The 26,714-nt window shown below is 41.8% G+C and overlaps 1 protein-coding gene across 1 annotated transcript; it reads right to left on the bottom strand.

Annotated features, from left to right (window-relative positions):
- Positions 1–1,092: 1,092 nt before the first annotated feature.
- Positions 1,093–25,673, bottom strand: klf13 (Kruppel-like factor 13). The gene is made up of 2 exons (XM_041795154.1): positions 24,841–25,673; positions 1,093–7,431 (listed from the first exon to the last, which is right to left on the bottom strand). The coding sequence occupies exons 1-2, from the start codon at positions 25,316–25,318 to the stop codon at positions 7,115–7,117; spliced, it is 795 nt and encodes a 264-aa protein (XP_041651088.1). The 5' UTR covers positions 25,319–25,673; the 3' UTR covers positions 1,093–7,114.
- Between the last annotated feature and the right edge of the window lie 1,041 nt (positions 25,674–26,714).

Genomic DNA, 26,714 nt, shown 5'->3' with positions numbered 1-26,714 from the left:
TTTTTAAATCAGGTTTAAAAAAAGACCTGTTCAGTTTGTGATGTATTCTCCACAGCTTCATTCTGTGTGACTATTAGCTCCAGGTGGATAAAATTAACTAAAGTAGCTGGCATTTTGAGGGGTGTGGCTACCAACTGTACATCTCTGATGGCCACTCTCACAGACCGTCCAGAAAGACACGCTATAACTTGCAAAATAAAATCGGATTAGACTTCCATCAGGGTAAAGGTTTGGATGCTAAAAGTTAAACCTGCAAAACCTGATTACAAAATCTTTAATAAAGCAGAGTAAACAGTCTGCTTACAGAAAAAAGCTCTTCCCCCATGAAAACATTCTAACACAGCAAACTTAGCTAATGTAGCTCTGTTAGCTGTGTAAGCTATGTAGATAATATAGCTAGAGCTAAGCTCACAAAGAAGCTACATAAGCTACATAGCTACATTCTCTCAAGCTGGAATTCCTGTCACCAGAGCGAGGCTGGACAGCCAGAAATAAAGCCATGATTTTGTTAACTAGCGGGTTTATATCAGTTGATGGGGCAGCCTTTTAGGCGTGCCAGTATGCGTGACATCTATGCAACCAGTCTGGATAAAGGCATGCCAGACTACCTTCAGCACTCAGAGATCAAGTTTAGATGCATCCACACAAAGCAGTAAGGATTACCACTAGTATCTACATGTCTAAACTGTATGTAAATCCCTGATAATGCATTGCCTAATCAGGGCCTCTGTTAATGTGTGGTTATGCTGTGTTGGTCATACTTTAAGAACAAATCTGTGCCGTTACTTATCATCATGAGTAGGGTCTCTGAAAGATTCAAAATTTTTGATGAGAAGGTGTCAGTTGAAAATAACCTTGAGGTTTCATTTAGCAGCTGTTTAATATAGCTTCAGTATTAGGTAAATAACCCAGACAGAACAAATTCCACTGACAAGCAGTTCAAATGTATGATTTCATATTCTAAATCACCTTTCTTTCATTTCTATCAGCAGTTTTTGTGATTCTCTCCTTCATGAACAGCATTCTTTGAATAAGCATTTAGTTGTTTAAGGTGTCATTGGACAGCAAAGGAAAAGAGCACATAACAAATTGTAGCTGCTTATTTTATGAATTTATTTCCAAATGTAAACTTCACTATTTCATGCATACAAGTAATGACAACATACATTATTCAACAATCTGTTATTTTTTCATATTTGCATAGGACATGGTCACAATATATTGTCTAACATGTAAAAAATAATGCCATAAAAAGGTACAGCAGAGCAGCTAAGACCAGCACATTGAATGCATGTAGAGTCCGAGGAACTGTACAACTGTAATACTTGAATGTAGTGATTTTGGTTTGCTGAGAGAGAGTAAAAACAAAATGAAACCTGAAGGTTAGAGTGAGGTCATTGGATGTACTGGCCATAGCTGAATCGAAAGTTATTTACAGATTTGATTATATTGGTGCTGAGAGGGGAGGCAGCACCATGGAGTCACTACAACAGGCAACTGATGGTGATGGGCAGAGGAGAAATGCACAGAGGTATTGAGAGAGCAACGTTACACTGAGGAGGTACATTGAGGACAAAAACAGGAAACAGAACCATGAGGCTGGTGAGAGGCTCTCTGTCATTGAAGGGAGGTCATTCATTAAACTGAGACAGACAAATCCTTGATGGGCAAAAATATCCAACGATTAAGCAGGAAACTTTCCGTCACTGTGCGTTTCTACAGTAAAAAGTCGCACCGTGTCCACTCAAGGAAGCAGGACCACCTGGTCAGTGAGGGGTACAGGCAGATATGATCTGCTTCACTTCGTGTTCACTCAGTCTTTTCTGGTTTTTGCCTTTTTTTTTTTAACTCTTACATATTTATTTGTATGACTTATGACAGTTTTGTTCATTCAAGTTATCTTTACCAGAACAACAGAAGTTGCTTATTTGAGCTGTAGAAAAAGGTCCATTTAAGCACAACATCCATCGATCAGCACTTTCAGCACATGAAGTCGAACCCACACTTGATTAGGTTCAAAACTTCACCGCAACATTCATCTTTCCCTTTAAAGCCTTTGGTAACATCATCTAACTGTGAGCATCTCATGAGCTCCTTCTCAATCTACCTCTCCAACATGGCTTCCTGTCAAACATCACCCACGCCTTAAAAAGCCACAGGCCTTTGAAACATGTTCTGTATGCCCTTTGACTTTTACATTTACAAATATTGCATGTTTGTGTGTCGATCATTCCAATTGGCTTAGCCTCCACAAAGAGCCTGACGAAGAAGAAAGGAGAGATCAAACCCGGGAAGTGTCGAAAATGAGAAACGTACCTTGTGCACAACTCACGTGTAAAAACCTCACAGTCAAGACAGACTTCTATTCATAACCTACAAAAATGCATTGGGTCAATGTAAGCAGCACATTTATAGCAAATGCAGTTTTCAATCCTTTGGAATGGTCGGGCGTTTGTTATCATTAAGATGTCAAAAAATACCTGTAATAAGCCATAATACATTACTCGAGTATTGTACAGCAAACAAAGGAAGAAGAAAACAAATTAAATAACAAAACCGAATGAAAACAAAGCTACACAATCAAAAAGTTTACATAAAGCAGAAAAAAACATTACTGTACATTACATAAAAACATGTCACACTTTATAAAACTGTACAGGTTTGTTAAATGTTTGATAGTTGACAGGTGTTTTACCCGCAACATTTGTATCCTCTTTATGAAGCTTCCATTGTTGTTTTGGCACATATTTCCATCATCATGCTTGAACGATGAGAGACGGTCGGATCAGTGATATATTCATGTAATTTATAAAACCTTTTTAAAAATAAGCATAATGTTAGTTCTTTACATACTAGGCAACAATTAATTCACTCTAAATCTTTTAACAACTAGCAGAAAACAACAGTAACTGTTAGCATCTTGTACAAACCTTGCATTTCCAATTTGTATAAGTCTTTTTCTCTAACAGATGCCAAAATCTGCAATCTTACTGTGATTACAGTCATTAAAGTGGATTAAAAAATGCTGACATTAAGTTTCTGGTCATTTACAGCTGACATCATTCAACGCATAGAAAATATTCAAACAAAGACAAGATGTGGAGCCCAGTTAGGATGGTTTAAATATTCTTGTAACATAAAATAATACAAAATAAGGTTTTAATATTTCCTGGAAAGATTGCTGTTTGAATTTACAAAGATGTGCAGGACCCTGACAACATGGGATGAGAATAGAAAATGTAGCCCAGTGTTACAAAAGTCTTTCTTTCTATCCTTCGTCATTCAAGTAGGGACAAATAAAACCACTTTGTGCTACTCATCAAGCAAACGTAAGCTACATGATGGATGTTTTGAAAAGATATGAAGGTATAACAAATATTTCAAGAGGTATGATTTTTCTGAGAAAAAAATACAAGCTTAAACATTTCATATGAGACAAAAAAGCAACAATAAAAATCATGACTACATTGCTAACTCACAATGCTGTGGTCTCTATTCATATGGAAAACTTTCAAAAGAATCTAAATAAAAAAGAAAATCAGTCAAACCATCTGAAATAGTCATACATAGAGGTCTGGAAGTTTCCTTTTTTCTTATTGTCTCCCACCAAAACAATCCTTTCTCTTACCGATTTTTTTTAGATGACAGGCTAACTTGAATAACCTGCATCCTGACATCAACAGAGTGTTTCTGATTAAAGGGGTTAAGCCCATCAACAGAGCTTTTTTAAAGAAAAATCGGCACCTTTAAACAGCCCGACAGAAACAGTCAACCATAATGATGTGATAGATTACAAAGACTTGATGAAATGACCTGAAGACAAAGGAAAACATAGGAACAAAATGTTAAAAATACCTTTCCCCATAGAGGTTTATAATCATTTGACAATAAAAGCTTGTACAGTAAAAATGGACATGTACAAAAGTGTGTTCAATGGCCTTTTGTGTTGAAATTTCAAGTAGATTTGGTACAGTGAGAGTAGAAGTCATGGGACACTCTGCCTGTGGAGGCCTTTACGTCACTGCTGCAGTCTGACTGCATGGATGGACTGGACTGTTGTCGCAGACTGCTTGTTTTCAGATGGTAGGAGCTTCCTGCAGCCTATTGTGTGGCAGCTGACACTATGGGTCGAAGGTGTTTAAAGGGCCGTTGCACTGAAAACAGCTCCAGAGTGTGCAGGACTGCTGGATATCATAAAGACATCATAGGCAGGAGCTAGACCCCTCAGAGGAGGCGTTCCTGTGTTTCCAGTGTGGTGGGACACTGACCAGCAGTGAGCACTAAGCACCCAGGAACACGGAGGGTGGGGGAGGGGAGCCTGTGCAGCTACTGATGTTACAGCAAAGTCCACAAACTGTCCCATATCTGCTTTGCTTCGCGGATGTTGACCCTGAGGTAAATGTGCAGATTATGGATTAAGAAGTTATTAATAAAACCTGCTTGGCTACTGAGATTTATGTTATTGTGTGAGAAATTAGAAACTGAGTCCATGACTGACTAGGACAAAAACAGTGATGGAAACATCACGAAAAGCTGCTCAGCAGCATTTTTACCTTGTCTTTTGAACATGTTAGCTATAAAACCCTCAGTGCTTCCTTCTCTAAGCGCTGCTGATCAGTGGCATTCAAATCCTGCAGCTTGGAAACTATTTGAACATGCTGTGGTGTTTCAGGGAACGAATGCACTGGATCCAAATAAAGGATGTTTTTCTTTCTGGAGGATGTTTGTGACAGAGCTGATTCTTCACAGCGCGAAAGGGAGATGGCTGCTGTGGAGAACGACAGATAAGGCCGGCCATTCATAGACTTACACCTGCCAGACCGCCTCAAACAGCCTCAACGCTTCCAAGGAGAAGTTGTTAACATGCATGTAGTGTGAAGCACGGGACTGCAGGGGCAAGAGTGGGTTGAGTTCTTGATAGCATGAAGCTAGCATGGAGCTAACAGTCTGGAGGGGTCTGACAGGAGTAGAAATCCATGCATGGCGATATTTTGGGCCGTAGTGCTGAAGCTTTAAGAGAAAGTGTGTGTTTAAATGTAGGCATAACACAGACCGGCGGGGGCTGCACCAGTTTTGATAGCGGTGCCCGTTTCCACGGAAGGTTTACTGTGCCTTTTGCCTGACTTATTGAGGCATGTCTGTCTAGAAAACACAAGTGAGCTTTCTCACGGGACATCTGAGCTTCACAGGCAGGACAACATGACGCTGGTGAGCACTGCGCTTTGCTGATATGTTCATTTTGGTTCACATGTTTTTACAACAATTTAAAAGCCCCCCCTTTGTTGCAAGCCAGAAGTTTGAAAGCAGCTGTTTGAAAGTTTTTCGTGTGAATTTAACATGGCGTTTTCCTTGGCATTGTGAAATTTGACTCTTCAGCAGCAGTCATGGAGAATTTCTCCCTGTGCTAAGGATGGAGATGGGTAAATCCCACCCACGATGCTAGCCTTGTCTAGGTAGTACAGTTGTTCTTGTTTTTACCCTACAGGTTGGAGCAGCCCTCTAATTACAGCCATTTTTCTGCTCAGTTTCTACAGTTGTAGGGAGGAAAAAAGGAGAAGATGAGGGTGTCTGCCTCTCAGTGTCTCCTCCTCTGTGCAGCTTGGCTCATGATAAACCTCTCCTCTTTTATCAGGGGCTGCCCTCTCTTCCCTGTCTGTTGTAGATAGCCACTTTTTCACTCTGTGCTTTGGCCCAACCCGGCTCTGCCCAACACCCTGGCCTACATTTGACCCACAAGTTAGGCAACCTTATGCAATTTGGCTGGCTCTGAGCTCCACAGCTCTCTGGCAGGACAGGTAGAGCCAGCTGGGGGAGGGAGGACTCCCTGGGAATGGCATGTTAGCACTCCCCTTGTGGGTTGTGAATGGCTTCTTGTGGGATGCAGCTGTTTCCTCCAGGGAGGCCGCAAAAGACAGGGAGGGAGGGAGGTGAGCAGGCTTTCTGGATCTACCTGTGGTACAGCCAAGCAGCCACGCTCAGCCTCAGTGAAGGGCGGCTTACAGACTGAATAGAAAGCTTTCATTCACTCCTGTCTTTGGTACTCTTTCCTATGTGCTTCAGAGATGGATAAACATTGTTTCAACTAAAGTCCCTTTGAGTCCATTTTGGGTGAAAATACTCGCTGATGATGCAGAGCTTTTTTTTAAAAGCAAGAACAGCTGCTTTGAAACTTAACTGCCTCTATTTAAAGGGTCTGTAGTTTCTTTGACTGAATGTAATTATAAAAACTATTAACCCAGTGTATTCCCAATCATCCCATAATGCAGATACGCGGAAGACACCGCTGTCTAATGAAACACTCTGCATAACACCAACTGAATATAAAGATTACAGTGGATAAACAGATGATTTTTACTAAAGGGGATGGATTTCTTATTATATCACATATGAACCCCAACACAAAGAAGAACATATAACATCTGTTGTGGGTATGGTCAACCATACGAGAGTAGGGCGAGTTTCCTCAAAAATGAAAGCCAACAAAAAAAGAGTGCAAATTGTTTTGAGTGTAAGGCTGCTATATATGTACTATATGTTTCTCTTCTCCGTTTTCATTCTTTCAAGCTAACAAGGCCATCCCTGAGAAGGGCATAAAATTCAACCCCTGCTGAATTTCAGAGTAAAGTGATGAGTATATTGTGCAGTCAATGTGAGTACTGTAAAAGTACTGTGGTATTACAGAAATAGCAACTGTCTTCAATCCTGAGGTGTATGTGTGTGTACCCCTTCTCCTCACCCGTTCAAACAAGAAGAAAAAAAACGAAAGAAAAAAAGCCATTTTGATAAGACTTGTCAGGGTGTCTGTCTTTTTTTTTCATCTAAACCTTGTTTAGCTGACTGCAAACATACATTGGACAACTAGCCATGATCAGAAGCCAAAAAAATACAGACATATGGTACAGAATGTAAATATTGCCATCTGGGAAAGGCATTACCTTCTTTTAGGATCGCACAAGTAATTGCACTACAATAAGCAGTTATGTACAGTATGGTACACCACAGCAAGCGCAGGAATAGCGAAGGGAGGGGGCTGCTGACAACTGTGCAACACAAGTGTTATGACAAAAACACAGGCCTCCCAGGTAAGAGGCAGAAAGTGCGACTGGGTTTTAGTTTAAGGCGAGTTGGCGGGACTGAGGGTGGGGCTGAGAGTGGGGCTGGAGGCGTCCGAGCGGCTGTAGTCGCTGAGGGAGCTGGGACGTGTGGTGCTGCCGCCGCTGCCGCTGTGGGGCCTCTTCAGCATGCAGGGTTGGAAATCTGAGTGGCGCCGGGCATGCTTCATCAGATGATCGCTCCGCATGAAGCGCTTGTCACAAAGTGGGCAGCCGAACTTCTTCTCCCCCGTATGGGTGCGGTAGTGGCGGGCTAGCTCATCGGAGCGGGCAAACTTCTTACTGCAGTCAGGCCAGGTACACGGGAAAGGCCGTTCTCCTGTAACACAAAGAGTGATGATGAGATGTTTGATCACACGACCCAAACAGTGCAATTCGTTTAATGACAACTATTGCATTTTTAACCCTAGATGGGAGAAAAACATGCATGTAACTGAGAAAAGGGACTGCACAGAACTTCTTTGAGGACGTGCATGCAAACCTCTGTTTTTTGTGTAAAAAACATAGATTATGGTTGTTTTTTAAAGATCTTGAGAAATGAAGATATTATCCTGGGAAATCCAGTTTTCTTCAAGATATTTCAGTCCAAAGTAACAGGATAAATAGGTCAGAATCTCAAGAAAACATCCAGAATTTACCCCATGTCCATAAAAACTGAAAATAACATCGATGGAAACATGTCTGCCTAGAACTTCTGTATATCTTGGACAGTCTTCACAACACACTGCAACAGCTCCGCAACCCACTTTTGGGCCCCGACCCACCAGTTGAGAACCACTATTTTAGACTACTGTTATCATTTACTCACTGACAGGCTAACAAACGGAAATGTGCTGCAGTGGTGTAAAGAGAAATGCACTTCAATTAAAAAAAAAGAAAGAAAGAAATGTGTTATGAGTGCAAACATCTGCTGCAACAAATGATTAAACAACGGCATGAATGAGTCAAAACCACACAAATCAGGAAATAAATACAACCCAAAGATGCCAATGATTATGTTATCAAACAGGCCTGTAGAGGAAGCATTAAGTGGGAATGGATATTTTATAGATCAAATACTTTACAAAAAGGTTGAGACTGCATCATGGCTCTTTTAAAGTACTTCTGAATCTGCATTGTTTCTTAATTTACTTGTTTCTTCCTCTAGGCCCTTTAAAAAGCTGCAGTGATTTTCTCATGTTGATCACTGTAGTTTCATTATATGCTGTTTGCACATTTTCATTATATTTTTCAAATTTAAGTCTGTAACCTTCTGACCTTTTCAAACCTTTCTCAGAAAAATGAGGTGAATGAATGTAAAGGACATGTTTTCTATAATGGGCTACAACATGCCGTTTGCAGTAAACATGGTGTCATGAGACCTGGTGGTGAAAGACAGCATGTTTACCTTAAGGATTTCCTTGAGTTTTGAATTTGTAGGCCTGTTTACAATCAGTTGCACACTGTAAACCTTTTCAGAAGTATCATTGGAGTCTGTGAGAGATTTGATAAATGAAGCACGACCTGCACTCAGGCCTGCCCACTGGTCCCCTGACCATCCCAGTTAGTGGGCCCTCCCCAGTTGTGTTTTATTAATGGACCAGTAGCATTGGTGCTAGCATCCTGGCTAACAGCTCCCTCATTCTGTAGCCGAAAACTGTGTCAAGCTATTATTGGGTCAGATTTTGAAATTCTTGTGCCACTTTTTAACCTGTTTTCACCACTTTTTCCACCAATTTATGCCACTTATAACCAGGGTAGAAAGAAACTAACCATATTTACTCAAATTACTGCAATTGAGTACTTTTTTGCGTACTGGTACTTTGTGAGTATATTTTCAAATCAGTACTTTTACTACTACTGAAGTAAATTTTAACCAGAATAACTATTTTTACTAGAGTACAGTACTCTTTCCAACTCTGTAGACAACATAGTAGCACATAGTGATAGATAGATTCCACATCTCATCCCAAAACAGCTGTTGTACAAAGCAAAAACTGAACATTGGCACCATGAGTGAAGTTATCCACTGAGTTGGGGTTCCACCTGTGCCTTTCAGGGTTCTGACAAGACATGCATATTTCACTGGTATGCTTTGCTTTGCTATGAGGTTGGGTTAGGGTTAATAATTATGCCAGATCTGTCATATTATAAAATATCAAACAATCTCAAAAGTGTAGTTTAACTATATGTAGTGTGGACTAATCTAGACACTTCTTAAGTTAAAATTTAAGTCTAGAGAGGGGCAGATGGCCTAGTGGTTTTAAGGTGCGACCCACGTATGCAGTTGGCCCAGGTTGGCATCTGTTTCGACTTCTGTCCACTGTCCTCTGCTGTCATTAAAGGCATTAAAAGCCCAAAATAAATATTTAAAAAGAAAAAAAAAACTCTATAAGTTTAATTAACCCTATCATTTATTTCTGTGTACCTGACTTTATTATAGAGGTGTGACCAGAACAACCTGGTTGGAGATCTATTCTCTCATTATTCTTGCCAATAAGGAAAGATAATATTTTACTGTACAAATCCTCAGTAGCTACTAAGAACTCAGTACTAAAAGCAGACTTCGGATTTTTCTCAACTAGATTAACTTTGACTTTTTAGATACTTTTACTTGAATTCAGTCTTGTACTTTTTCAATCTCTGCTTATAACCCATTTTCACTACATTTTTTGCCACTTTTAATACCTTTTGCAACATTTGACTGATTTTCGAAGCTTTTAACACACTTTCACTGTATTTTTGCCACTTGTAACAAATTTCCATTACATTTTTTTGGCGCTTCAAATACATTTTTGCTCCTTATAACCCATTTTTGCTACTTTACTCCATTTTTGAAATCATTTTTTGGTACTTGTTGCAGCTTTAAACCAATTATTCCCACTTTCTAGCACTTATGAAACATTTCCTCTGCTTATTTGCCACTGTAAACCTCTTTCTGCCACTTTTTTCAAGTTATAACTATTTTTCACAACTTTGAACCCATTTTTCCACTTGTCATTCATTTTTTGCATCATTTTAGAATTATGTAATTATTTTTCCACTAATATTGTCACAGTTTATTCTATGTTATTCTCTGGCATCTTGACATATCATTACCCTAAAAAGGCAATTCTGTTTTTAAAAAAAAAGGCTATTTCAACATTAATAAATAGGATTTTTTGCATCTCTAATAAGGGTGATAATTAATCAGGATAGAAATAAAATATGGTTATCACAACTTAACTTTACAATGGACCATGATTTTGCTAATAAAGCGGATAAAGCTCTACCCTTTTTCCCCCTAGGGCAGCCTTGCTTGCACTTAGACTGCACTCAGCATGAACCAAGTAGCTCACCACAGCAAGGGACGTGACTAATTGTGAGGTGTATACAGGTTGAAGATATGAAGTCTGCCATGAAAGACATTTTTGTTGTAAAAGAAGAGGCCTGCTGAACAAGACTGTGCTGTAGGCAGGTTCTGACTCATCTATGACGATAACAAGAGTTATAGCTAGGAATTATGTGCAAGAGGAAGTATATCAAACATCTTAAAAATAAAAACATAAACCATCAGAAATAAGGCAGAAATTGTCCAAAACTGTACGCTGTGCACAAGAAGCAGAAACAGCTTCATTATCTTTGCTCCAGATGCTAATCACGCCCACAATGGTTACCCAGCCCATTTTCCAACATGTAACTATCTGTGACTCTGCACATGGGAAAATTACACCCTTCCCCCTTCCATCAGGCAATAAAAGTGGGCTTTGACACAAATCTACTCGGAGCCAGATGGTTCTATATATCTTGTGGTTTCCTTCTATTCTGATGTGGAAACAGTACGAATGGAGCCTGAACGCTGCTTTCTGCATCTGCCGGCCACTATGTCTAATACTGTATTCCATTTACTTCCATTTCAGTGAGTTTCTGCCTGACAATAGCCACATCCAGCTTCTAATTTTACCAGCGTGACATTGCAGTGCTATAGAGAAGGGCAGGAAAGATTCTTTCATGTTTTGCTTCTTTACAGAGATTAGGAATAATCAATCAGCGTGAGCAATATGCAGAGGATTTGAGGTATGAAGAGGAACCAAAGATAAGATGCGTGAATGTTTACTGGGTGGCATGACAAGTGAGAACGTAAGACTGGGAAATGCTTTCTTTGTTCTGTGCCTTCCCTCGGGGCCGCAATGGAAACAGTGCCGTTCAGCATCAAACACTCGCATGCTACCTGATGCCAGAGAGTCTCAAAAAACAAGAACTCAGTGCACTACGAGTCTGCACCCCCACCCCCACCACCCCCCATACACTGCATGGTTACAAAACATGCAGACAGACAGAGCAAGTCTAGACAGCCTGGTCTGTGTTCCTGCCTCTGACGCCTCACCTCAGCTCCAGACAAACTCAGTCTGCCCTGCCCACAACGGTTCCTGCGGGCCCCTTCAGGGCTCAGCGTATGTAAACTCTGCAACTGACATGTAGACATTTGCATTCAAGCCTAGAGTCCTCCTGACCTAAAATATCTCCTCTGTTCTCTTTCAGCTGCTGTTTGCTAACACAAAGAAGCCCACTACCTGAGCTGCATGCAGTTATATGTGTAAAAACGTGCCCGCTTTGGTTGTGTGGCTCTGTTTGCATCCCCGATTAAACCCTGGAGATAAGATGGCTGTTAACTAGGCACTAAACCCACTGAAAAGACTCCAGATGATCACTGAAGAGACTCCTGATAATCAAATTTCATACCTCAGCCTGTGCTGCCTCCTGGCACTGCAATGGCTAAAAAGTAGAGCTAAGCTCTCCAGGCTGCTTAAGGCTCAATAACCAGCGTAACGGATCCAGCAACATTAATATTTAACCAGACACCAGAGAGGCAGGCTGAGATACCCAGTCTAACTACCCTGATACAGTAATGCAGTCATAGTGGAAGCATCAGGTATCAAACAGAAACACACCAAGACGCAGCAAATTATTTAGAGCTCTGCGACTTCTTAGAAATGCAGAATTAAGAGATATGCTGCCTGTTTTCACCTCCTGCTTAACTGCTTCTGGCATTAAGGTCAACAATATGAATACGGATTAAAAATCCAGCTGCTTTAATGTCAGCTTTGAAATATTCATAAAAATATGCAATGCCCTATTTATCTTTTATTTCCATGGTTGCAAAAAAAAACAGCTTCTGTAAAAATTGGAGGTTTAGGGAACAGACGTTTTGATCCAGAGTGGAAATGATGATAGGGGCTATCATCACCCTGCGTGGTAGGAGGATGTCACTCTCTGAGATATTTCAGGAGACTGCAGCTATTACTCAGCATCTCTGCACAAAGAGGAATGCTGCAAGCTACTCCCTTTACCCTGCTCTCATTCCCATCCAGTCCCAGTTCTGTCACAGCAGGGGAACAGTGCCGCTCGTGACGCCAGGCAGCGCCGATTGGCTCCCCTGTCTCTGGCAGCGTCCACATCGAGGGTGTGGTTTGTCTTTCTCAGAATGTGTCAGTTGCACAGGGTGAGGGGGGCGTAATGAGGGAAGCTTTTCCTCTAACGAACACAGTGACCCAGTTACCCGTTAAGTGAGTTACATCATACACACAAACTGTACCTCTACTAAGTGCTAGTGTCCCCCCTCCAAGGAGATGTGATTATGTCACAGGTACTCCTGTTATATAACTGTTCTCTCCGGGGCCACTAGGTCAGTAAATAAACAGCTCATCTCTGCTCCTCTCTCACATCCTTCTCTCATTCATATCTCAGAAGTTTGGCTCCTCACTTTCTGCAGAAATGGAATCTGAGTCGTTCTCCAGGGTGTAAGAGATGCTGTCGGTAAAGGCGAGATCAAATCTCCTTTTTGACGTGAGCAGCAGTGCAGCAACTCAGCTCGGTCACCTGCTCCGACTACCAGCATTTCAAACAGGGGGAGATAACATTCCTGGTGTGTCCTCAGGCAAGAGCCTAATTCATACAGTGTACTGCTGATACGGGTATGAGAGCGTGCCATGAGAGAGCTAGAGTAAATAGTTCTTTAGGGTGAAGAGGGGGTAAAAAGTCAAGTTCCCATGGATGCATCAGAGATCACCTTGAAGTACTTTTTGCTTTGTTTGCACAGTGAGAACTAGAACAGGAAATTTCTTTAACAGAGCTGAGAAAAAAGTCCACACTAAACACGCATAGAAAATCTCTCTAGCACATGGCCCATGAAGAGAAAGTAAAACTGAAGTCACACTGTGGATCACAGCTCATAAAAGCTGTAACTATACCTCACTTTAGTGCTAGCTTAGAAGCACAATCAGCTTGGCAACATAAATGAGCATAGCACTGCTTACTCAAGTGGTACAGCTCGGCACAATCCTGTAATTTGGTCGCATGTTTACAACAGGCTATAACCTGTAACCAACCGGGAGCTGACAGACAACCATTCATGGGATTTTGGATAATACTAAAATGACTGCAGAGTCCCTCATCAGTGTAAACCCAGCCATACCCAGCCTCTCCCTCTACACGCAACATCACATCATGCCAAGATGATATAAACACTAACATGTGTGTTCAGTATACATTCAGGCTACTGTTGCTCCTTTTTCATTGTTTTCACAGCAGTATTTGCAGGCATTGCTAGAGCAAGAAATAACAACAAAGGCTGACAAAGGTCTGCGGTCTGCAGAAAGGACAAAAAGCACAGCTGATTTGAAACACATCTGAGATCAGAGCAACTATTTGCGTGACTTTCTGTCTAAATGAAAAAAAAAGTAAGTGAGAAAGACAAATTACCAGGAATCATGTTCTTTCAAAAGCTTTGTTTCATAAGGAGGCCTTCTTCCTCTGACGTTACTCCCTCACAGGCCTGTTGTGTATAAAATCCAACAGCCGCAGTCATTTAACCATTTCATCAAGGTCAACAACTACAATGACACCAAAAAACTACTAAGACATTAGACTTGGATTTAAAAAGCAGCATATTTGATCATCTGCTCACTACCTTTGGACGACAGCTAAAGTTAGCTTTCAACCATTGTCAAGCTAGCATTGCTTAAGAGAAGAATTTACTTATTTCCTCTCATAAACAAAAGTAAGATTAAGGCATTTTCTAAATTGCATACTTCTGTATTCCATTCTTAAAATATTCTGAGTGAAAAGTGCATTCATACTGAGAAGAATTTTAAAGTACAGTGTTACACCTGGCATGATCAAAACCACCCATGTGAAACAATGGGCACTTTTCACCCTCAGTGAATACCTTATTGGTACCACAGTGGATTTGGTTCTTGCTAATGTTAGCATTCACTAGCTAGCTAACATGCTACCAGCAACAGCAGCACATTTTAATCAGGTGGAAGGCATTCAAAAAAAATACGTTTAGGGGATAGTGTTAAAACAGAATGCAAGGTAAATGAATCAATCAGGGGGAGAAAAAAGCTGTACAATTTTGATGATACTGGCCCAATGCCTGTTTGAAATTTGCCACTAAAAAGAGAAGAAATAAAGCATGAAAATATACTGAAGTAAAGTACGTATGCCAAAGTAAACAATTAGGAACACATTATAAGTTCTCAGAAACTCGAAAGTGTTACCCTCTTTGGGTGTTTTACCCTGTTATTGATAAATCAATCATGTTCAATATCATTTGGCTTTCTGAACAAAAATAAACTCTTTAAGCGTCTGTCAAAGACAGATGACTACAAAGTGATGTCAACTAAATAAAAATATTAGCCACTTGGTGCTAGTAGTCTCACAATTAGTGACATGGGGATCAGAGCAGTGAATGTGTATCAAGTGATTGTAGTTTAAAGACACCTGTATCTGGAAGGTCCAGTCACTGATTAATGAGTATTCCTGGCTACCATTACACCATGAAAACAAAAGAACACTCCAAGCAACTCTGAGTAAAGGTTATTGAAAAGTTCAAGTCAGGGGGTGGTTAAAAAAATTTCCAAGGCACTGAACATCCCCATAATTTATCCATAATCAAGAAATGGAAGGAGTATGGCACATGTGTAAATCTGTAGATCAGGCGGTCCCCACAAACTGAGTGACCATGCAAGAAGGAGACTAGTGAGAGAAGCCAGCAGCAGCTGAGATGGAAGAGACTGCTTATGATAACTTACTTACAAAGCTTTATGGGAGGGTGGCAAGGAGAAAGCCACTGTTAAGAGAATTCATATTATATCTCAACTAGAGTTCTCCAAAAGGCATGTGGGAGACTCCATGGTCAACTGGAAGAAAGTTTGTTGGTCTGATGAGACCAAAATGGTGCTTTTTGGCCATCAGACAAGACACTATGTTTGGAGGGCACCAAACTCTTCTTCAGTCTTCAAGACAACTACTGCTTGGGAGAAGATTTATTTTTCATTAGGACAATAGCACTAAGGCATATCACAAAAGCTACACAGAAATGGTTTCAAGACAACAAGGTGAATGTTCTGGAGCGGCTGAGCCAAAGCCCAGACTTCAGTCCAATAGAGAGTTTGTAGCTGAACTGGAAAAAGGCTGTTTATCCCTTATCTCTGTGCAGCTTGACAGAACCTGAGCAGTTTTGCAAAGAGGAATGGAGTAAAATTGGAGTGTCCAGATGTGCAAGCCTGATTGAGACTATCCACACAGACTCAGTGCTGTGATTCAACTGAGTTACTTATATTACATCACATCTTTTTAAATGATATTACTTTGTAGAAATCTGTTCTCACTTTTGCAAAAGAGATGCTTTTTTGATTGATTTATAATACCAATAAAAGAATAAAATATCCAAGTGAGTGAATATTTTATATGTACTGTAAACTGCATTAAAATATTTTAGCCATTGTTTGACATTTGGAACCACACTATTAGTTCCCACTTCCTTGCTAATCTATGTTTTGGCTAGTATAAAGATAAATGCTAACATTAGCTCAGTAGCTAAAACATTGTGAAATATTTTGTTTTATCCAGATTTTCCTCCATATTTGATCTTCCAGAAACTAGTCAGTTGCCTATCAGTCAAAAAAGCTGTCAAATGAAGAGAGTTATCAGTTATACCAAAATTGCAGTCAGAATAGAGGCCTAATATTTGCCTAGCACTAGGCTTTATGGTGGTTTAAAATCATTTAAGCTCCCTATACTGAAAACAAATACAATGTAATCTTTTCAGTGTTTGTTGTAAATAAGAATAAGTTGTCTTTACAGAAGCAATAAAGATCCCTTGGGTGGGTTAGATGCTCATGATGAGCTTAGCCTTTGGTTGTCATAGTCTGAAAACAGCTCACATTTGATGTATAGCTATCTTTTGTCTTTTTTTGAGAGAGACCTTGCTTGCTGTTGAATAGCCTACCTCCCCTTGTGGGCCTATAGCTGTCAGGTTGTGAACAATAGCAGCAGCCTCGCTCCCAGCAGGAGAGGCACTCCTGTAATGCATTTCAATCGGACAGGCTGTGCGTACTAACCGTAACTCACTTCCCTTGGTCTGCACAGCAAAGAGCTATTGACATTCACCCGGAGACGTGCACTGGGGTTGAGTGTGACTGTCTGATTCCTGCACACACTTAGCCATACATTACTCCATCCCTTTAACTCTTTCAGGGAAAGACAGGGATAGCTTCCCTGCATTGACCAGCTCATCAAATTTTGCTCAATTAGCTAGAGTGGGCACTCTGTTTTAGCCTTGAGAGCATACTAAAACAACCTGCAGCCTTAATGTGTTGAAGGGAGTCTCCTTATCTTTTAAAGTCTGGTTAACTAAGGACGTGCAAACAGCTGCAGCCATTAATGGGTGTTTACAGTTGGTCCGCAAAAAGCAGGTGGGAGCATGGATGCCTCATCATCCGTGACTCTCACTTGTGCAGAACAATGCCAGCTCATTCCACCGATGGAGTCTGACACTATAGCTCATAGGAGATAGACGTGCTTACAACCCAGTACCAAACAAAGAAACATAGCAGTGCTAGATCCTGAGAGGCCTCACAACACTGAGATAAGACAAGATACAGGCTGCAGATACCGCCAGCTATCCGGTGATATACCTGATACTCTGATGTCAGAGGGAGAAAAATATTTTCATGTCTACCAGAAAATGATTATGACCCTGTTCCCCAAAGACGACAAAAAGCACTCCTCATGTTGCTTCTGAGGGCCACACCCCAGTGTGTCATGGCCTGCCACAGTCTGATTTATCATGCAGAGAGAGGGGACACACCTTGCATACCGTAGGGAGCATAAACAGCCGAGCTGGAGACAAAACACTCCCACTGACATTAGCACCATGGCAATTTTCAGCCATTCCTCTCATATTCATCTAAGCTGGAGTCTACTTCTTGGATGGGACCTGGTGAGTGCTGGCTGACAGGGGTGTTCTCTGATGCAGAGGTCACAGCCCTTCTAACGTTAATCAGATTAGCTGCAGATGTAGCTGAATAAATGACCTACATCAATGGAGGGCATTGACAGTGAATATCCTGGTATCTAACCCCACCCCCACCCTGCTGCACTGTATATTCTCCGTCTTTGTGCTGCAGATCCCTCCCTTGCATGCAATATGTGGTTGGTGGTTTTCAAACAGTGGAGGTGAAAAAATGCATATGTTCCACAGGTCTGTATCCTTCTCTTCCTGCCGCCGGTAATCAACACCACGCCTCAAGCCATGGCCAAGCTCAGCCTTGCAACACAATGTGCTCGAGCACCTATTTTGCTTTGCAAGCTGGAGCAGGGTGGGAGGGGTAGGTATGGGGGACAGACAGAGCAGCTTTCATAGAACTACTCTAACCCAAGAATACATGAGCCCTGTGGGCCACTGAAAGCTACATGGCCAAGGAGCTGCCTGACAGGGGCCTTTCAGTATCCACCATTCATGCTTGGCTGCTTAATCACAGTTAAATCTTGTTTATATTCCTACACTAGGGAGGACTCATCCGACTATCAGCTTCGCATGTCCACATGTAGCATAGCATATGGACAGTACGTGCAGCAGCACATGCCTTGGAGATGTCTTTCATGCTACAGTAACGCTGCATCAGAGGATTAGAAAAGACAAGATGGTGACTACCCTTTGGCTTTATGTACATCCGACAGATCAAGTAGATTTACCTAATGCCTTGTTACCAGTGGACACACATTTCCTGCTATACATGGCCATCTCTGGCCAAACAGATTTTTTTTACAGAGCTGCCTTCATGCAAACATCTCATCTAGTAGAAAAAAATGTATATTTAAAAAATTATAACAAGATAGATAATCTGTGTTTATGCATTCAGCTATGTGCGGCTATATTCACGTACAATTTATATTTGAAATTTAGCATGCTGTCATGTCTACGACAACCTTGTGTTAATATTGTTTTTGCAAATCAAGTTTACCGTTGAGTATGATTTCAACAAGGTTATAGCAATTCCTGGCATTCACACTGCAGCCATTTTTTCATTTAAATAGAACTGTGGGTAGAGTAGGAAGAAAGAGTGGGGAATGAAATGCGGGAAAGGAACCACAAGCCTGATGTGAACCAATAAGCTGTGTTTCCACAAATTGGTCTGGTTTGATTGAACAAGTTTGGTATGGTTTGGTATGGTAAACCCCAAAATTGTTTGTGTTTCCACAGACACTATACCCTCACTTGGTGGGTGGCGATGTTAGTCAGCTGACAAGGCTGGAACAGCTTCTTGTTCTTTGTCACAGTAAATAGCCAACGTTGGCAGCAGGGTTTGCACCTTGGAGTTTTGTATGAAGGAGCAGAGAGCTCCATAGTCCATTCAGGCATCTCTGTACTACACAGCGTGTACGCACTGTAAGCAAGTAAAAAGTCGGGTTAGGAACGATAGCACCAGCTCAAGTTTGGCCAAGAGGGATAAAGTCCCACACTGGTGACATCAAACAGAGGAGAAACCAGTGCACGGTGGGATCTTACAAGCCAAAAATTCTGCTGAGTCTCTTGCTCTTCAGTGCACCTCAGTTTTTATAAATACCTACCTAGGTGTGGACAAGGCCTTAAACTGAAAGATGGCTTGATTTTCCTCAGGATATTCACTACTCCGTGCTGATAGGATAATAATTTGTTCTCTTAATTTTTAAGAGTTCAAGTCTGGGACAAAACAGTATGACATTATGACAGCATTTTAGCAACTTAACCACAGCATGACTTCTGGGTAAAATGGATGCCAAATTGATTTAATGGTGCAGCTAAAGGAGACATAAAGAAATCTCAAAATCAAACATCCTCTGTTGACTATCATTTCTTTTTTGTTGCAATCTATGACATAACAGTTGAGATATAATTTAGTCTGCCAAAGTGATGGGCCATCTAACAGACAACCACTATGGTTAAAAACATTACATTACTAATGTCACTAGAACTGGGTCAGATAGAAATGGTCACCTCTATTGCTATGATACATCAGGGGATGTAACTTGGTGTGATGGTGGAAATCCTGCCGCGTGGCAGGTAGACAGACAGACCTTTTGTGCCCCAGAAGAACTTTTATTTGTGCCAAGGTCAGGCTCTAGCAGGAGCAGGAAAACCCCATCTCCACCCCACTACCTCATCACTGCCACCAGCCACAGAGGAACACTGGGAACTCTGTGTAGTAGTGCTGCCAAATATAAAACCACTGGCACTGACGCAGTATATATAATAGGTGACTTCTGCTTCTTTTTCCATGTGGAATGTGGGATAATCTCACGTTTAAAAAGTGTCATTAACCAAGGTGATTTGGCTGAAAATAGAAAGCTTGAATGAACAACTGGGTCTATAGGGTGGTTGAACTGTGCTGCCAGGTGGTGCCAGTTATTTTGGGGGGATTTGCAACCATCGCACAGTATAAGAGGTACCCCCAGCAGAACACAAAAGAGGTCCGGACAAAACCTCAAACCAACTGTAAAATATGTTATTAGGCTCTTTGTCTTTGAGAAACATTGACCCTGTTCCTCCCTGTGATTCAAATGGTTTTCAAATAGGTCTCGCACACTGACAAGATGGCCTTTTGTGAGGCCCAGCTGTGGGGGGCACAGAAGGCCCAGGCTGTTCTTTCTGAAGAAGACATGACTTATAATGAGCTTGTCAGGGGCCATCTCTGCTTTGGATATGGCAGTGTGCATGACATGACCAGAGCAGAGTAATGAGGCTTCACAGAGAACACCATGTACTCTACGAACACTGGACACCTCTCAGAAAAGTAGGTCTTCATTGTTCGAGCCCGTTGTGCTTCGTAAGACAAAGAGTTAAAAAAGAACGACTTAGATGAAAATGACTGCTGGGGGAAATGCACAAAAGTTTTACATATTTGCCCTTCATTGCATGGTTGCATGCACAGAGAAGTCAAGCTTCAGTTATAGCTTGATTCGGAGGTCTTCTGTCCTTGTTCCAAGAGATCATATCGATTTATTGGTGGAGGTATGGGTATGTCTGACTCTGTTATGGAAGAGACAGTATGCACTCTTTCAGCCAGTTACTCTGGACCAAGTTCTGGTCAACCATGCTAGCATGTTAGCAAGCAGCCAAATAGTTGTGTGTCAAATGGCGACACAATGTCATCTACTTTGACATCATGACCTGATGTTAATAATATCACATGCCAGCCTTAAGTTTCATCTAAAAGAGAGCCAGTCCATCTTGTCCTCTGCTTGATACATCCATAATTGTTTCTTGTTTGTTGTTTTCTTTATTTACAAGCAAAAGACCACTATAATCACATTGAGCACTTTTACTGTGGAGTGACTGACACTCTGACCCCACTTTGACGTTAGCATATGTTGAGCAGTCAGGATCACTCTTGTAGTGTGGCCAGTCTGTCGGCCAAGAGGGGGCAAGATTTAAGTTGCATAGTCTGACATGGTGCCAAAGTGAAGGACCAAAAAAATCATGTAGTCTGAGCCAGCCAGCAATTTCAGTCATGCAAACATGTCAACATGCCCAGTGTTGGTCCAACTAAAACAATAGTTAGGCTTTGTCTAAGTCCATGAAAATATAATTACTGTTACATAGCACTTTCTATGCTGATGGACAAGTTAATGTTAACTGGCCAATCAGAGCAACAGAGCACGTGACGTAGTCGCTAGCAAGCTGCACGTGCGCAGCTACGGAGGAATAACGCAAAACATGGCGACTACAGACATGTAAGTACTTGACTTTTGTCGTTTTTGAAAAGAAAACAACTCACTGCTGTTCTTTGTTCTTCTTTTAACAAAGAAATGTCGTCAAGTTCTGATAAAACTGGCGCTTTAGCAGCATCCACGCTAATCTCTTCCTCCATAACTGCACCAGCTCTTGCAGCTGCTTGTTTACGTCACGACTCTGCTGCGCCTGAAAGTACAGCCCCTCGTAGCTGATTGGTCCTGTCACTTTCTAACCAGGCCCAAACGGTTCAGATGGGAGTTTTGCAAGATGGATTCACCAGTGAAAAACAAGGCATATCCATCTGCTTTGCAAGGTATGGGGTCAATGCATCAATTAATTTGATGTTTAAAACAGATGGTTTGAACATTCAGTCTGTTTTCTTATGAACACTCCCTCTCCGTGACCAGGGTCGGTGTGCTAGCTGCCTCAGTTTAAGGGTAGCAAAACACAGGATAGGGTGGAGCGGTTCAATTGGTACTGTTCACAACTTAAGCCATGAAAAAAAAAAACATTTACATTAGCTAGGAGCTAAATCTTTACTCAGCTACTTTGTGTCATAGAGCTTTCATCTCCACTATAGCCGATAACCAGGAGCACCTATGCATCAATATACAGGCTTTAAGTTCTGAAACTTAGATATAGTCTGATGGTGATATAGGGACAGGAAACTTTTGGGACCACTGGGGTAGCCAACATTTCACGATAAAGCACTCCCAGCCATCACTTCCTTTTCTGTGCACTGCTCAGTATTTGCTGCAGACAAGCAATTTAATAAGATAAAATGGAGCTGGAGTTGGTAGGGTCTAAAAATGGACTGTAACCTGCTTTTACATGCAGACGTTAAAAGAGATTTTGAAAAGACAGAATCACTTGGAAGTGCTGATGCGTTTGCCTTTTTGCTCCCAATCCATGCCCACAATTAGCCACTACAGAATATTATTAAAAGCAGAAACCTGAACAGACCAGACAAATATCTCTTTATAGAGATTACTCAGTAATTCCTAATGACAACTAATCACAGTGGGGTCTATGAGTTGCACTGAATATGGTGTTGGCAGATAGTCACTTTGATGTTATATGTATTTTTCCATTTGTTATAATGCTTCCAGCACTGCACATTAACTGACCCACCTCCATTTTGAGTAAGCAGCTGCAAATACAACAGTTTTTAAACCTTAACAAAAACATCTAAAACAAAGGTAGTTTACTATTTCATAGCAACTTACCCTTGCAATGTTTGAGGAGTTTGCAAGACACAAATATTGTCATTTTGATTCTTAATGGTTTTATTTTTTAAATGCTGCCTACATAGCAGAAGAAATACAACATAGCTCATGTTTCAGCTCCTCTTGCACAGCCGAATCCCACACACAAGGACTGCAAAGGCTGGGATGATGACGCATGGGCGGTACAGGAGTCAAGTGAGGACGCCGTGTCCCTAGCTCTTTGTTTGGTGTCTATAACAGTGCTTCCCCCTTCAATTAGATAGCGGTGTTTGGCCGGGGCTGACTGGGCTGGAATCCATTCTCTCCTGACTCTGCTAGTAGGGGCTGAAGGGAAGCACACAGTGAGAGTCTGGCTCTAAAGCACTGCAAGGTTGGCTGAAGCAGCCGGGGTGAACTCAGATGACCCACATTCTGGGACTATCCAATCAAATAAGCAGAAAGAGCCATTATTATCAGAATTTATGGGACACAGACCAATCACAGAGCCAGACACCGGAGCATATCCAAACAGAAAGGCAGACAAGAGGAAACGCTTAATAGGCAAAGAGGCAAGGGTAGGGCTAGTACGGAGCAATAATAGTGCACACTAAAACACAAGGCTAGGGCTGAGGGAGGCACACCGTGTGCTCTCTGAGGGCAGTGCTGCAAATTTGGCTGAGACATGGCAGCTGAACTGAGATGACTCACATTCCATGACTAGCCAATCAAATACGCAGAAATTATCCTTTTATCAGAAATTATGGCAGCCAGACCAATCACAAAGCAAAAGCCAGACAGAAAGAGTGCCCAAAAGAAAGAAAAGCTTCACAGGAAAAGAGGCAAAGATAGGGATGATGGACAGAAATAATACTGCACTAAAACAGTGCAGGACATGCTGACATTTTACTACCTTTAGGAGATTATTGAACAGTGATACTGGATATTAAGGACCGTCATTTTAGCTCAGATGAGCCTGTCTCTTCCAGTCTATTTTTGACAAACCCTTCAGTCGGCACAGTGCTGCAGCTGACAGATAAAAAGCAGTGCAAGTGTAATTCTTAATAAGAATTAATGGACCAAATATAGAAATACCAATTTAGGACTTTTCACTATCTACAAAGAAAATCACATTATGTGATCTTCTTTGCTCTATATTTTGTGCATGCATTTTATAGTTTTGCTTCCATTTTAATCATATATGGCATGCATATGAGTTTCCTCCATATAATTTTAAATCTATATTCAAAGACAGAGACAGACAGTGTAGGCCAATGTAAAAGCACACCACAGAGGAAACCTGTGCATGTCCTCCTGTATGGATACAGAATGAAATATAAGGAAAAATAAAGGGTTATTTAAGCACATGGAAGCTCATAATTATGTAGGTATCACACCAATGTGGAATGTGTGATCTGGTTTCTTTGACTTTGCTCTGAATCTTTTCATATATGCTGTTTAGATCACACAAGACGTTCCTCATGTGATCCAGGGAGCTGTGTTTTGTTTCTGTTGTGTGTGAAGAATGGAGGATAGAGGTGGGAGGGGGTTGTGAGCTGCAGTCTACAGAGCAGAGAGGAAGGAGAGGCTCCTCAGTCGAGGCTCAGCTAGCTGAGTCTGTTGCTGGCCAGATCAGCTGGCAGTCTGTCTAGCGGGGGTGTGGCACATCACAACAAAGGGCTTTGGGCAGACAGGGGACTGCGCGGCTCTCATCAACCCCCAAATTTAAGTCGATCTCCATCTTTCCCCCCTTCTTTCTATAGTCTATCCTGTGGAATGCAAAGCTCAAACATGGAGGAGAGATCAGTGTAACCCACCGCTGAACTGGAGCGCGTTTGACAGTGTTTCACCCTGCAGTGTGACGGTACACGGAGCTTTCAGATTCATCCGAAAACTTTTGCATGCCCGTGTTTGTGCGTAATTCGCCTTCCCGCGTCGCGCGCTACGCGTTAAAGGATGATTTTTCATTCTTTTTTTACATCGATATTAAAACCAACTCAACTCAGTGTGAACGTGTGTGTTTCAAACAGATGTCTTCAGTGTAATTTGTGTGAATTTGTCTTGTATTTTCTGCAGTTTCAATCCGTGGGCCCACACACGGTTCAATGCAGGCGATGGACTACAAGAGGAAAGCAGCGACAAAGCTCGCGGACTTGAGTGGGAGTGGCACTATTTTCGACTCCCTCCCTCCCCCGAAATTAAAGGACGTCTCGCAAAGTTCACAGAACTTAGGGGAACAATAAAAAAAATCAAACTATGCACCAAATCTGACCTTAACTGCATTATGAGCTGCAAGTATTTTTCTTTAGGGTGTATCCGTGGATATTTACACTCATGACTCGATGAGAACAGGGGTCAGCCCATCCTCCATACAAATAGTTACATGAATGTGAAAGAAACCACACTTTAATCGATATTCTCACTTTTAATAATCCCATCCGTTCTCATAGAGGCAACAATAAGTTAGGTTCATAGCAACAAACAATCTGCATCCAATGAAACTGACCTGTATGTGTCCTTAGGTGGGCTTTGAGGTGGGATGATTTGCCATAAACTTTTTCACAACCTGAATAGTGGCATTTGTGCTTTTTCTGAGGTGATTCCTGCTCAGTTCGACCTCGCGATCTTTTGCCTCTTTGTTTGAGCGAAGGATCGGAGATGGTGGTAGGTGTGGCAGAGTTTCCATCATCTATGAGGTCCGGCATGCTCTCATCCTTTATTTTTGCCTGCTCGGCAACATTGTTGGGAGTCTGCTGGTTAAAATCCGCCAGAATCCGCGCCACCACAAAAAGAGAAGAGTTATCTTTCACCAGAGGCTCTTTGATTTCCTCTCCGTTCCTGGAGGAGGACGGGATTTCTGGTTTGATCTCCCTATTCCCTTTAGGCGCGTGAACAATTGCACGACTGGACATTGAAACAAGGCACTCTGCTGCAAAGTGATCCATTTTGTCTTTGAAACAGCCTCCTCTGCTCCTTAATGACATTCAGGAAAATCAAATGATGGCGTGTGAGAGAAAAAGTAGTTGTTCCGTGGTTCCCTTTGTGTGGAGAGGAGAGAAGGAGGTGGTTCTCATCAGAGAGAACTGACTTTATGATCTTACCCGGCTTTCCAATACCATCAACATCCTGCGAGAGAAACGCCTCGGACAAAAACGCAGACAAGCCCCGTCAGACTCACAGAGGCAGATGTCAAAATAATGTCTGTTTAGCGCGACGACACTGATAACAGGACCTCAACAAACTTGGATGTGTTAACTCCCATCGCGACTCCAAACACTCTCCAGCATAGTGAGTGTGTCTCCTGAGCGCCTGTTCCTGCTGGTTGTATCCATGCTGGGGGCGTGTCGACCGGCAGCGCTCGGCAGCATCGTCAGAGCAGCCGCTCATTCATTGGGTGCTGCGTGTCCTCTAATGCACCCGACAAGCTGAGTTACTTGGAAGTTTCACCACAGGTTGCCTCCATGCATTCAGATGATGCATCCTACATGCGACACATAATGTACTGCAGAGACCTTTAGGAGGACATGCGACGATGTAGCCTACAAATGTATGAGAGGTTGGGTGAGGTGAGGGAGGAACACTGTGTTCTGCAGCACCGTGCACCGTGCATTAGCAGATACAGCCTACTGGTTCTTGTGTAAAATAAAACAATGTTTTAGTTTTAATATAAATCACAAAAAAGTGCTTTCTGGAATTAATCTGAAAAAATCTCACATTGGAGAAGCACAAAGCAAAAATATCTTGCATCTCTGCTAATGTAAATCACCTTTAGAATTAAATGACCATCATAATAGCTGCAGATCTATAACCTATTTCTGCAGCTACCATCTGAGAATACAAACAGCTGTTTTTTTCTGAAAGTAGAGTTAATGTGAAAAAAATATTAAATATATTAATCATAAGCAATTTCCAAAATGCAGCCTTGAAAATTACTTAAAATTTTCCAGGTAACCCACACAGATTCCCACACAATTCCCTGACTTGCTCATTCACACATGTCCCTCCCAGTGGCAAGTTTCGCTGCTGTTTGCCGGTCAGATCCAAACCGAACTGTGCCGATTTATTTTTCCATCACCAGTTTGACCGGGCTGCACCAAGCCGTGCCTAGAATGGTCAAGCTCTGGAGCGGGGCCCAAGCACAACCACCTCGACTCCAAAGGCGCCGCAGTGATGTCACAGCAGTTCCTCATCATTTGAGCACGCCGTGCAGGTGTGTTTAAGTAGCAACCACTGCACCAAACTTTGAAATACCTGCTGGATTATCAGTGCAGGGAGAAGAAACTTTAAAGTAAAAACCATGGATGCTTCTTCTTCTGGCAGAACAAAACATTCCTTACTGAACCATAGCTTTTTAATGTCATTGACTCAAAATGTGGCATC

The sequence above is a fragment of the Cheilinus undulatus genome, linkage group 9 (assembly GCF_018320785.1).
Source record: "Cheilinus undulatus linkage group 9, ASM1832078v1, whole genome shotgun sequence".
NCBI lineage: Eukaryota > Metazoa > Chordata > Actinopteri > Labriformes > Labridae > Cheilinus > Cheilinus undulatus.
Note: the sequence above shows the minus strand (reverse complement) of the source record. Positions and strands in the feature narration are given on the sequence as shown.